The sequence below is a fragment of the Bombus terrestris genome, chromosome 11 (assembly GCF_910591885.1).
Source record: "Bombus terrestris chromosome 11, iyBomTerr1.2, whole genome shotgun sequence".
Taxonomy (NCBI): Eukaryota; Metazoa; Arthropoda; class Insecta; order Hymenoptera; family Apidae; genus Bombus; species Bombus terrestris.
The window spans coordinates 8,442,588-8,455,351 of record NC_063279.1 but is presented as its reverse complement, the minus strand read 5'-3'; the positions used below and the strand labels follow the sequence as shown (position 1 = coordinate 8,455,351).

The following is a 12,764-nucleotide window of genomic DNA, read 5'->3' as shown; positions in this document are numbered from 1 at the left end:
CATATTGTTCATGTTCAAAATCATCTGAGATGTGAAGATGGCTGCAAAGTCAGTAAGTCGTGTGCGCGAAATCCATTGATTAAGAAGCCAAGATAAAATGTATCGCCTTATTGTTTGCCACGCAATTTTTCAAATAGAAAAGACAGACTACGAATAAAGCTGTAAAACAGCAAGTGATGGGAAGATGGTGAGGGAGCACTTTTGCAATTGGTATGGGTTCTCAAATGCTGGAAATTTTAAGACAAGGCGTCTGGGCGAGCCTGACAGGAGGCTGGTTTTACGATCCCCGTCTCGACGTTTTTTCAAATACATTTCACTTGTACATTTGGCTTTTCTTACTTTGTTTACCGTTTATTATATATCTTGTAAGTATATTTATATGTGTGCATTAATTTTAGTTGCAAGTCATTCATTTTAGTTAAATAACATAAACTGTATGTGTTTACATTAACCGCGGGTAGATTTACATAACATGTGTTGAGTTTTGTTATTTGGACTTTATAAATTTTGATTTGTGTATATATACATGCATACATCATATGTATACAAATGCATATATACGTATATAAGTTTTTCATAATTGTACGCTTAAAGATACCATATAATTGTTATATAAACTTTGAAGATGACAATTCTTTATTTTATAGTATTTTCCACCGACGTTATATGTTTGGATAGCATATTGTTCTTCAATTGGAGCACTTTTTGGTACGATAAAGTATGTTAACCATACACTTCATTGCATGTATGATACAACTGAGTGTTTAGAAGAATCAGGTCAAGCTATTAGCCAACAAAGATCAGAAAGTGAAAAAAGACGCACAGTGCATAATAAATGCAGGGAACAATCACAGGAACAAGTAGATCATGGAATAGAACTGCAAGTCTTAAGTGGTATTATAGACTATATCTTTTATTTTTTAAATCTATCTATTAACTTTGCCATTTATTTGTTAAAATTAATCTTTAAATTTGATACAATTAACTTTTAAAACTATATCAATTATATTTTAAAAATTTTGCTATCAATTTATTATTTTTACACATAGGAAAAACAGATACACCACCTGTAGAATGCTCATCACGTAACTCTTTTATTGAATCAAATGTGCAAAATGCAGATGCTGATAGTATAACATCTGAATATAATCGAGATAAGCCTAGTTCAACTATAGATTTGAAAGTAGAAATTCACAGAAAAAATAGCTCAGAAAGTTCAGAAGAAGCACAACAGCTAACTAAACCAATGGTATCTAGTATAAATATACACGAAACAGAATTAGGTTCTGCACAATATCATGAACCATGTTTTCGAAATATAATAAATGGTATTAATTTTGTAATTTTTATGATATAACCTCTATAATGCAATATTACCCTATTTTTATACATATTAATATTTCTTTTGGGAAATTTCAAATACATATAGAAAGAAGATTGAAAAGACAGAAATGTGTTGTAATTACTGAAGAGGATCGACAAGGTTCAAGAAAATTATGCAGACATGCATCTGAAGATTCACGAAATCGTCATTCCAAACAGGGTAGTCTTGGTAAAACAGGTTCTGAAAGTCAAATAAAACAAACAAGTTCGTTAGAATTGGAACACCATGGAGATGATTATCCTTACTGGAAATCAAACCAAAGTGTTCGGCGTCTCAATTCTAACTCAATTCCAATGGAAACACATTTAATGAATGATCATCCACAGAGTTTAGAAATTATATCCAAAAAAGAAGATACGGAAAAAAATAAAATTTCCTCACATCCACAATCTTTAGAGGTAAAAATGAAGGAATTTTCTATTTGGAAAAACGAATAATTAAGTAATGTATTTAACATATTTTCTTTGTTTACAAGGTTATTACAAAAAAGCCACATCAACAACTTATTCATCCACAAAGTCTTGAAACAATTGGTGCTACTAATAAAAATATAAACACTACAGATGACAATAATTTACCTCTTCATCCGCAAAGTCTTGAAACAATTAATACTAAAAAGGTATCAATATGATAATATGGTCGTAGTAATATATGTGTTTATATGAAAAATTATATTAAAAAACTGTATATATTTTAAAGGTATTACCTCAAAATACATTAAAAAAAAACCAATTACAATTATTACCATATCTTAGTTATGGATCAGAAATAGTACATCCTATAGAAGAACAAAGTGATGAACAGTTTGCTAATGAAAGTTCTGGAGGATTTAGCCTTCAGGATTCTTATAGTCCATTACTTACTCGGAAGACTTGTGAAATTAATGCTACCTCTAATCGGGACAGAAGTCTTAGTACTAGCCGATTTGAAGATAGATTTTCAAGGTAAATTAAACATAATAAAAGTAAATATTAAACGATTAATCCATAAATTTCTTAAATTTGACCTCATATTTAGACGTAATGAAGATGGTGGTGTAGATAATGATTCTGCAAATTCTCGTGATGCACTAATTGAAGAACCAAAGTCCGGTGTTAAAAGAAGATACAGTAATGCAAGCCAAAGCAGCCGTGAATTCTCGGATTTAGAAAATTTGTTTAAAGATAAACAAGATAAATCGAAAAATATAGATGATCCTTTAAACGTTGGAAGTATAGTTGGAATAGATCAATTATTTGAAGGTGGTGATTGTACAATAGAATCGCGAATAAATAAAGGTAAGTTTTAACTTTTAAGTTTTTATATCAAATGGGTATTTATTTTTAAAAGAATTGCGAGAAAAAGTAATATTCGTAAATTTTTGTTCCACAGGATTACATAGTAAAGAACCAGATTCTGGTTCATCTAATATGATGCCTTTTGAGTATACAGCATACTCATCGAATATGGAAAATGAGGCAAAAAGAATGTTACTTCCACAAGTAGAAACAGATAACAAACGTCATCAAGGTGCAATACCTAAACAAAGCCGTCCAAAACCTGCAATAGAAGCTATAGATGATAATATTACAACTACTGAACAAACCCGACAGAAATTAAAACGAACATTAGAAGTCAAAAGAGAGAAAGATAGAAGAAGAGATGGAAGATTTGATAGATTCGAGCAAACTAGCGGTTCAAACAACGAGTTAAGTACACTTAGTCTTGCATCTTCCTTGTTAGCTACATTATTGACATCTGGCCGAGAATTACCAGGTCAATCTAGCACCGTCTCAGATTTAAGATTAAGCCGCAATTCAGAGACTCGAACGGCACGAAAAAGACGTGTTCCTTTGAAATGTTCGATTCGATCGACTCGTGTACCACGAGATCGGAATCGAGATGATAACGTCGTTCCACTTACTGCTTTATTTGGATTGATATCAAACGAAGAATGTCATTTAGTTGCTAATCATAACGATGCTGTAGAAGCAACTGTACCTTATTTTCGAGATGAAAACGGCCGCTGGCTAGCTTACACCTTCGATGAGAAAGGATCTGGTGTTGCTGCAGCTGCGCAAGTTCCTTCTAATAATAACGATAAATTATTAAATACATTATTACGTCAACAACTTAATCAAAATTTACATTATGATGCGAATTGGGAATTAATAGACTCTTTGAGTAATAGTTATAGTAGTTTATCTTTGAATTCTCCTGACTTGAGTGTTATAATAGATACACCACCTGTTCTGTCCAGTCCAGAAAGCAATCAAACCAAAGCACAAAATTCATTATCGTCAAATCCAGTGGAAACTTCGGAACGTGATCAAATTCATCAAAATAATGGAAATTCTATTCAATATGAACTCGAAACCTTAGAACGAGATCAGTTCCATCAAGACATATTATCACGTATAGAATCAATGACAGAGAGAAATCAAAGATTACGAAATTTATTGGGATATTTCAATTTGAATATTTACCCAACAGATTCAAATCGCCGAGATAGGCCTGCCTTAACATTACAGACGTGTGCAGTGGGTGACATAAATACAAGTCTATCTTGGAATCGATTTATTGGTGGCTTAGATGGATCTGAATCCAAACCTAAACAATCAAGACAAGACAAGCAATATTACTATAAATGGAAAATTGGAAAATTACCGCATATCAAAGTGCGATTCGATCGTTTATTTTTGTTGGCCTTATTAGATCGAAATTTGACAATATTTGAGATTATTATTTCGACGCTTTTAGCAGTTGCTGTTGCGGGATTGGGTCTCGTATTGCTCCAACAAGGATTTTACCGAGATATATTTGCTTTCATGCTTTGTTTTGTAACTGCTGGCTGTCAATATTCATTATTAAAATCCGTTCAGCCTGATGCAGCTTCCCCAATACATGGCTTCAATCGCATTATAGTATTTTCTCGACCTGTTTATTATATATTGTGTTCAGGATTCATATTAATCTTTAATGAATCCTTGAGAAATTTTAAAGCATCTGAATTTCGAATATATGGTTTACGGATTACTGATTATGATGTTCTATTACAGATTCGTAATATTTTATTAATTTTTCTTTTATGCTTTCCTATTATATTTTCCTTCGGGTTACTTCCACAAATTAATACTTTTCTAATGTATCTCTGTGAACATATAGATATCCATTTATTTGGTGGAAATGCAACCACAAGTTTAATTTCTTCAATATATTGTCTATCTCGCAGCATAGTCACTGTTGTTATATTGTATGGATTTGCTTACGGAGCACTTACAGAGCCTAAATCTTCACAGCATATTTTATTCTCTATTTTTGCGGGTTTATTAGTCGCTATATCTTACCATTTAAGTAGATCATCTTCAGATCCTACAGTAATATGGGACATTGTTAAAACAAATTTGTGGCCTCCAGAAATTTATACAGAAGAAAAAGAAGCTAAAATCATTGAGAATACATCTCATAGAGATACTGTACCCACAACATACAAAGAAGTAAAACTTAGAATTTATGAAAGAAAAAAACATGTAAAAATTAAATTTACTGAACAAATGTCAGATACAGAATTGGTAGATCCATTACCTGAAAAATTAAAAGCAACAGTGAATGCAAGATTAAAAAATGATTTAATAGTTTGTGCAGTGATAGGTACTCTATCTTTTGGAATCCATTGTTCAACTGTGTTTACAGCCTTACAACCAGAACTGAATCCAGTTTTATGGGGTATTGCAAGTTGCCTTGGACTTTTGCTACATTACATTGTACCACAACTTCGAAAACAATTGCCATGGCTGTGCTTATCAAGACCAGTATTACGTAGCCATGAATATGCACAATTTGAAGTTCGTGAACCTGTGAAGATTATGTGGTTTGAAAAGGCATATGTTTGTCTGTGCTTTTTAGAAAGAAACGTTCTCTATCCAGTTGTATTTTTGGGAGCACTTACAGAATGTTCATCAAAAATTGTAGCTAAGTTTGGAGAAAGTGTGGGAGCATTGATTATAGTTGTGTGTGGATTAAAATCTTTAAGATCTGCATACTCTGATCCATCAACGCGTTATTTGGTTTTGATTTTTGCTGTTCTGTTCTTCAAACTAGATTTTCGAAATCTCAGCGAAACATTTTTGGTGGACTATTTTATCACAGGAATAGTTTTTGCAAAAGTTTATGAACTACTATTGAAAATACGATTTGTAGTCACATATATTGCACCTTGGCAAATTACTTGGGGTAGTGCATTTCATGCATTTGCCCAACCTTTCTCCGTTCCGCATTCTGCTATGCTGTTTCTACAAGCAGGGATTTCTGCACTTTTAAGTACTCCTTTAAATCCTCTTTTGGGCAGTGCAATATTTATATCATCATATGTACGTCCAGTGAAATTTTGGGAACGAGATTATAAGACAAGAAGAGTAGATCATTCGAATACCCGAATGTCTTCGCATTTAGATCGAAACATAGGAGCAGATGATAATAATTTGAATTCAATTTTCTATGAACAATTAACAAGATCCCTGCAACATAGCCTGTATGGAGACCTTGCCCTCGGTCGGTGGGGAAATGTGGAACAAGGCGATTGTTTTCTACTAGCATCTGATTACTTGAATTGCTTGGTACATATTGTTCAATTAGGAAACGGTCTAGTAACCTTTCAATTAAGAGGTCTTGAATTCAGGGGAACATATTGTCAGCAAAGAGAAGTATATATATATTATTTTAGATATTGAAAATTCTAAACAAAATAACAAACACACTCAAATTTGAAAATGCTTTGATTTTTAGGTAGAAGCAATCACTGAAGGAATTGAAGATAATGACAATTGTTGTTGTTGTGAAATGGGTCATTTTTCAAACGTATTAAGTGTAAACGCAGCTTTTAGTCAACGCTGGTTAGCTTGGGAAGTTGCAAGTGCTAAATACGTTTTAGAAGGATACTCGATTTCAGATAATTCAGCAGTTTCTATGCTCCAAGTGTTTGAATTTCGTAAAGTACTAGTTACTTACTATGTCAAAAGTATTGTTTTCTATGCTGTTAAATCACCAAAACTGAAATATTGGTTGGAGAATTCTGATATTTCGGACGCCCTAAAAATAACGCTTGACAAAAATTTCGTTGATTTGGATCCAGTTTTTAATTTGAGCATTCATGAAGATTACGATATCCGAACATGCGGCATCACAAGAAGTAGTTTCTGTAATGTTTATTTGGATTGGATACAGTATTGCGTTACTAAACAAGACAAGGTAATTTTTCAAACATATATACATTATATTAACGTTTGTATAACATTATTTATTTATAATTGTTTTAGACATTAGACAAATCAAGAAATTCGTCATTGGTATCTTTATGTCTTGCTTTAAGTCTTTTGGGGAGACGTGTTTTAGGAGCATTATCTCATAACACGGTTTCCAGTGTTGAATTTTTTTTATATGGATTACATGCTCTTTTTAAAGGTACATTATTTTATAATAAATAATGAAAAAATTGATTACATTTAAGAATAATGTTTAAAAAGTACATTTATATATTTAGGAGATTTCCGTATAACATCTGTTCGAGATGAATGGGTTTTATATGACGTAGATTTATTACGAAATGTCGTGGCAAAAGGTGTAAGAATGGCATTAAAACTACATCAAGATCATTTCATGAGTCCAGAGCAGTATGGTGAACCGTCTGCTCTTTATGAAGCTATAGATAGCCATGATAAAAATCTCGTGATTAGTCATGAAGCGGATCCACTGTGGAGAAATGCTGTCTTAAATGGTGCACCCAGTCTTTTAGCTCTCAGGTATTTTAGCAATGCGATATTTATAAAATGTTAACTTATTACATTATTAATATTCATTATTTCTATTTATAGACATGTACTTGATGATGGTATTGATGAATATAAGGTGATAATGCTTAACAAACGCTTTTTAAGTTTTCGGGTGATTAAAATGAATCGTGAATGTGTTCGTGGCTTATGGGCTGGACAGCAACAAGAGTTAGTTTACTTGAGAAATAGGAATCCTGAGCGAGGTTCTATACAAAATGCTAAACAAGCTCTTAGAAACATCATAAATAGTTCCTGTGATCAACCAATTGGGTACCCGATTTACGTTTCACCATTAATAACTAGTTATGCAGAGACTAATGAACAATTATGTTCCATAATCGGTGGGCCTTTGAGTCTCGATATAATTAAAAGCAATATCTTAAAACTATGGCAAAGGTATGTCTTATTATTATGTCATATAATTATATAAACCATAATTTATTAATGAAAGTTCATAAAGTTTATTATTATTACAAGTATTATTTATAGAATTAGAAGAAGGTGTGGTCAGGGTTGTTCATCAGGAGGGACAGGATCTCAAGATGATGGAGGTTTTGGAAATGATGGAGTGTATGCAATGACTACATATAATATTCATTTAGGTATTTCCAATCATCATGCATCATCTATATTGATGACTTTACAATATAAAAATAAAATTTTTTATGTAGGTTATGGACAATCAACAGGTCATAATACATCTGGTTCACAATCCATAGACTCTGGGTGCCAAATTGGTGGATCGACTGGACGTGGTTCTTTAGGAAGAGCAAACACTGGATCTTTAGGTGGAAATAGGGGATCTTTGGCTTCGGTTGGAAAACCTACAACTTCGACGCTTGCCAGTTTAGCCGGTCTTCTTAGCAATAGTGATATTAAAACTGAAACGAAATGTGAAACGAGTTTCATAAATAAACCCGAAAAGGATGAAATCTTACAACGAGTACGTGTAAGTAGAAAACAAAATTTATTTTGAGACACATCTCTCTCTTTAGTTCATAAAAAATTATGTATATTTATCTGTTATCAGATCATAGATCCTAACCAAGTCTATGATGCTATTAATTTGGGTCGCCGCATAGATGTAATTTGGCCAGATGAGAGAATGAGACAACAGGGTGGTAGATCTGGATGGCAGCATTGGGTACCTGAAAGAGGTATGGAAGGATGCGTTGTTCATTGTTGGTCTCCGAATCATCGTGATCCTAATCGGCGGTCTCACGTAGATAAAGTTATCTTACTTGTCAAAATTGATGATAAATATGTTCCAATAGCGGAACAAGGTGTAAAAGATTTGGGGGCAGAAGTATGATGAAGTATTTTTTAATTTTCTGCAGTAATATACATTAAGGCGATTTTCATACAGTCATTTTTTGAATCTACGTCATGCATTGCAAATAGATAAGAATGCATTAAAAATGAAGAATTCATTCCAGTTACAAAATAATAAATACAAAGGTTTTTGATGAAAGATTGTTCTTGAAATTGTAAATACTGAAAAGCGACGAATTTTAACACTAGTTTCTTAATTCTAATATATAAGAGAGAAAGAGAGAATGCGTTCATGCGCCAGCGCATGTATGTCACAGTACATAACATATACATATACATATACATATACATATAGCTACAGAATACTCTTCATTACACGATTTTTCTAAAATTTCCATTTTCTCGATATCATTGGTATTTGTGTTATTTTCATTGCAATGATTTCCCAATAGATACAGTTTTTTTAAAATATTCTCGGAAAAGATGATTTTCTAAAACTCATACAAAAAGCAGTTAATATTTACTATAGTAATTAAAGAATTATTACTTCTTACACATTTACTGAGAAGACTAATGTCAATCGCCAAGTTATTCAATGCAAAGTAAATTGTATCATGTTGTATTATATTCTGTATTATATAATGATTAGATGATTTACTAGCGATGAAAACTAGATATTACTTGTTGTTAACTAGCTAAACTATTACTTTGTTAGTATAAAATGTAATAATATTGAATATATTTAAATATTAATTTTGCTATATTTGCGTTCTATTTTATACCATTGTTAATAATTTTATAAAATGAGATCATAAACCTACAATTTGCAAAGTTATTATTTCAATTGCCAATAATCTAAGGTAAAATTAAAGAAGATAAACCCAATAATTGCTGTTGTTAAAACTTCTAACAATATTATTCAATGAACAGTATCTTTATTTTGAAGTTATAATAATACAATTTATAACGAATCTCTAAGAGTAAATTAGAATGTAAGAATAAAAGTTATTACAAATTATATTATTTATTAAAAAATGAAAAACGTATTTCTATATTACTAGTATCGAATATGCTCAATAACAACAAGTAACATCAGAAGAAATTTGTATATATCATTCGTGTTTTTCTACATTTTGTTACATTTTTTTTAAACTATTTAATATATAAGTTGTAAATATATATATGCGTAACATTTCTGCAAGATTAAGGCGTCCAAATGTATTTACTGAATGTGTAATTTTGTGGGGCCATGAGATTGCCTCTACAAAACATATCGGTGCATTAATAGTAGTGTTAAATGTAACTCCACAATCTTTCACTTGTATATCTTTATTGTATAACAATCTGGATAACTATGATGGTGTATTTATATTTGATATATGCCTCTTATAATTTTCATTGGGAATAATAATTAATAATAATAAAGCCAAACAAAACCAAATATCGTAATAAATATTATTATGGACAAATACACCACAATATTTATCCAGAGAAGAAAAATAAATTTATTATCATTTCTTCTCTTACGAAAGTGATTCATTGAAAGTTTTCACCTAATTTTGTACATATTAAAATATATACTGATTACTAAACTAATAAGAATGATAGGGTTGCTTGCAAAAGTACAAAGTACTCTTTTGCTTAAAAAAAAAAAAAAAAAAAAAAAAAAATAGGAAAAGTTTTAAATATGTTTAACACAAAAGATAAAAAGTTTTGCAAGTAACCAAAGAATCACAGCATTGCCTTATTATGGTGTTTTTTGAAAGCATCTGACTGATACAAAAATTTTAGCTAGTCTTTTAATTGTTGGTACACATTTATGTATCGCTTGCTGCCAAGGGACAAAAAAATCTACTTTACCAGGGAATACATGGATTACATGTTTTTTATTAAATCTTTGGCCTACTATCTGTAATTAACAGTAATTTCATACATAGATTGTACAGAATTACTTCAAAATTAAAAATAAATATAAAATTAGAAGTCAAACTAAATAACAGTTTGTTTTAAATCCTTGCATTACTTACGCTTTATCATCTTAGATTCACATTCATTATTTAATGAGCCATTGTTAACTTTATTGCATAATATGCTTTAAACGAATTTTATTGAAATAAATCATGTTAATCTCATTAACTGTATTCCAATAAGAGATATACAGATAGCGATAGCGATTATACAAAGAAAGTAAGTTCCTTGAAATATACTTCAGTTTTAAACTAGGATTAGATCAATAAGTATAGTTAATGTCACGAAATGGTAGACTAAAAAAGGCCATTAATATTAATTAATATAGCATATTGTATGTAATACACAATCAGTTCAAAAATCATTTTATAACCATGTTATAATATTATTGATATATATAACAAATTACTAAGTGTTTGTAAAATGATTAACACAGATATTATAAAAATTATAAATAAAAAAATAAAAATGTTATCTTTTTTGAAATTACTATTTCATATTTTTACCCTAGCATCACATAATATTATTGCTCAATGAAACAACATTACATAGCTCAATTCAAACTAACAAAATGTATTAAATTATTTATTTTAATAATTTTATATAATATATGAGATACATATTAAATTTTTCCCTTATCATTTTCAGAATTTATCGGTGTATTCGTAAGTTTTTGTATTAAATTTTCTATGACATCTAAGTCAGTTAAACCTACAAATTTATCAACTACTAATCCACTTGAAATTGCTATAATAGCTGGTACAGCTTTTACTTCAAAAATATATACTAATTCTGGATTTGATTCCAAATTAACAATAGCAAGATCCAGTTTATCCATTGGTCCTATGAGTTCTATTAATTTAGGTGTCAATATTTTACAAGGATCACACCACTCAGCATGAAAATTTACAATGACTGGTACTGAACTGTTCATTACCTTGCTAACAAATTCACTATTATTATTTATTTCAAATTGCTTATTTTTCTGGCATGACGAAGAAACAGATCTCACTAGAGCTGATGAAAGCTTAGTAATGCTACGCAACATTTTATAATTTTTTAAATATTACTATATCACAAATTAGACAAAGACATTAAATATAGAAAGATCGGGCTAAACTAGTCTTTTCCAATTATCTTACATAGTAAGAACTACTTCTGTTTTATTAGTAAATTCTGAAAATTCATAGAAATGGAAACAATTAATAATGTACTTTTAAACTTACTTTAACTGAATATCACTATTGTAATAATTATAACAAAGGAATAATACTTACTACAGGTTTTTAAAAGATCCAATTAGTTATTCGAACTGGTCTGATAGATTTTGTTATCTCAAATATTACATATCCCACTAAACTAATAATAGATGATATTACTAATAATATTAGTAATAAGATACGCCAGATGAATAAATGATCATATATCTGTAACAAATTATGTATCTAATATAAATAAATATTAAAACTTCATATTAAAATAATTATTTACCTTTTTGTCAGTGGTATTAGATTTCTCTGATGCAATTGGCAATATAAGTAAAACGATTGTGCATATACTAACTGTAAGTATAGCAAGAGTACCAATTTTCTTTTCAATTTTTAAAGAAATAATATATACTAATACAGCCAAAGCCCAAAGAATTAAAATAAGAAACAATCCTATACCAACTCCAAATATCAAATTAGTCATGTCACTAAAAACAAGAAATTCATAAATTTATATATATAAATACATGGTTTAATATAATTTAATGAATTAATAATACGAGAATTATAGAACATACAGATGTTAAATAATGATTTTGATAAGATAAGAAAGCTAAGAGAAAGTTAATAAAGATATATAAATATAAAAACTTATTGTACAATAATTCTTATTGTAATAATGAATGTTTATCATTATTTTTCATTATTTAAACAATATATGCATAAAATCCATAATAAATATGAATATTTTCTTGTATATATATTACCTTTATCTATTCATATTTTACAATTTTTTGAAAATAGCACAATTATATTATATATCAATAACTTATTTATAAAAAATATTAAAAAATCATTTATTACGTACTGATAGAAAAAGATAATTAAACATCAACAAACAATTATATTATAATCTGTATCTTTCAACTATAAATTGTTGCAACAAGTTTATAACATAAGTTGACTACTTATATTTTAATAAGATAATATGTATATATGTAATAATATGTATAATATGCGAAAAATTAAAATTAGAAATGACTAACTTATTCTATACATATTTTACACTGTTAACTTTTATACATTTTGTATTGTTCATTAAAAAATGGCAAAAATTTAGTAAGT

The 12,764-nt window shown here is 29.7% G+C and overlaps 2 protein-coding genes across 4 annotated transcripts; one reads left to right on the top strand and one right to left on the bottom strand.

The window, feature by feature from the left end:
* Positions 1–8: 8 nt before the first annotated feature.
* On the top strand, positions 9–10,917 carry LOC100646871 (pecanex-like protein 1). Of its 2 annotated transcripts, none has more exons than XM_048410190.1 (15): positions 9–365; positions 648–894; positions 1,050–1,328; positions 1,430–1,782; positions 1,860–2,003; positions 2,084–2,328; positions 2,402–2,661; positions 2,756–6,066; positions 6,149–6,610; positions 6,679–6,823; positions 6,903–7,161; positions 7,234–7,587; positions 7,669–7,793; positions 7,863–8,140; positions 8,222–10,917. In XM_048410190.1, exons 1-15 carry the CDS (start codon positions 213–215, stop codon positions 8,501–8,503), a joined length of 6,897 nt encoding a protein of 2,298 aa, XP_048266147.1. In that variant the 5' UTR covers positions 9–212; the 3' UTR covers positions 8,504–10,917. The 2 variants fall into 2 exon arrangements, with proteins under 2 accessions (XP_048266147.1, XP_003399012.2); XM_003398964.4 differs by having other exon boundaries at positions 10–365; positions 7,681–7,793.
* On the bottom strand, positions 10,331–12,663 carry LOC100646990 (thioredoxin, mitochondrial). 2 transcript variants are annotated; one of them, XM_048410205.1, is made up of 4 exons: positions 12,508–12,663; positions 11,923–12,127; positions 11,709–11,876; positions 10,331–11,607 (listed from the first exon to the last, which is right to left on the bottom strand). In XM_048410205.1, the coding sequence occupies exon 4, from the start codon at positions 11,477–11,479 to the stop codon at positions 11,054–11,056; it is 426 nt and encodes a 141-aa protein (XP_048266162.1). In that variant the 5' UTR covers positions 11,480–11,607; positions 11,709–11,876; positions 11,923–12,127; positions 12,508–12,663; the 3' UTR covers positions 10,331–11,053. The 2 variants fall into 2 exon arrangements, with proteins under 2 accessions (XP_048266162.1, XP_020720975.1); XM_020865316.2 differs by having other exon boundaries at positions 12,407–12,637.
* Positions 12,664–12,764: the final 101 nt, after the last annotated feature.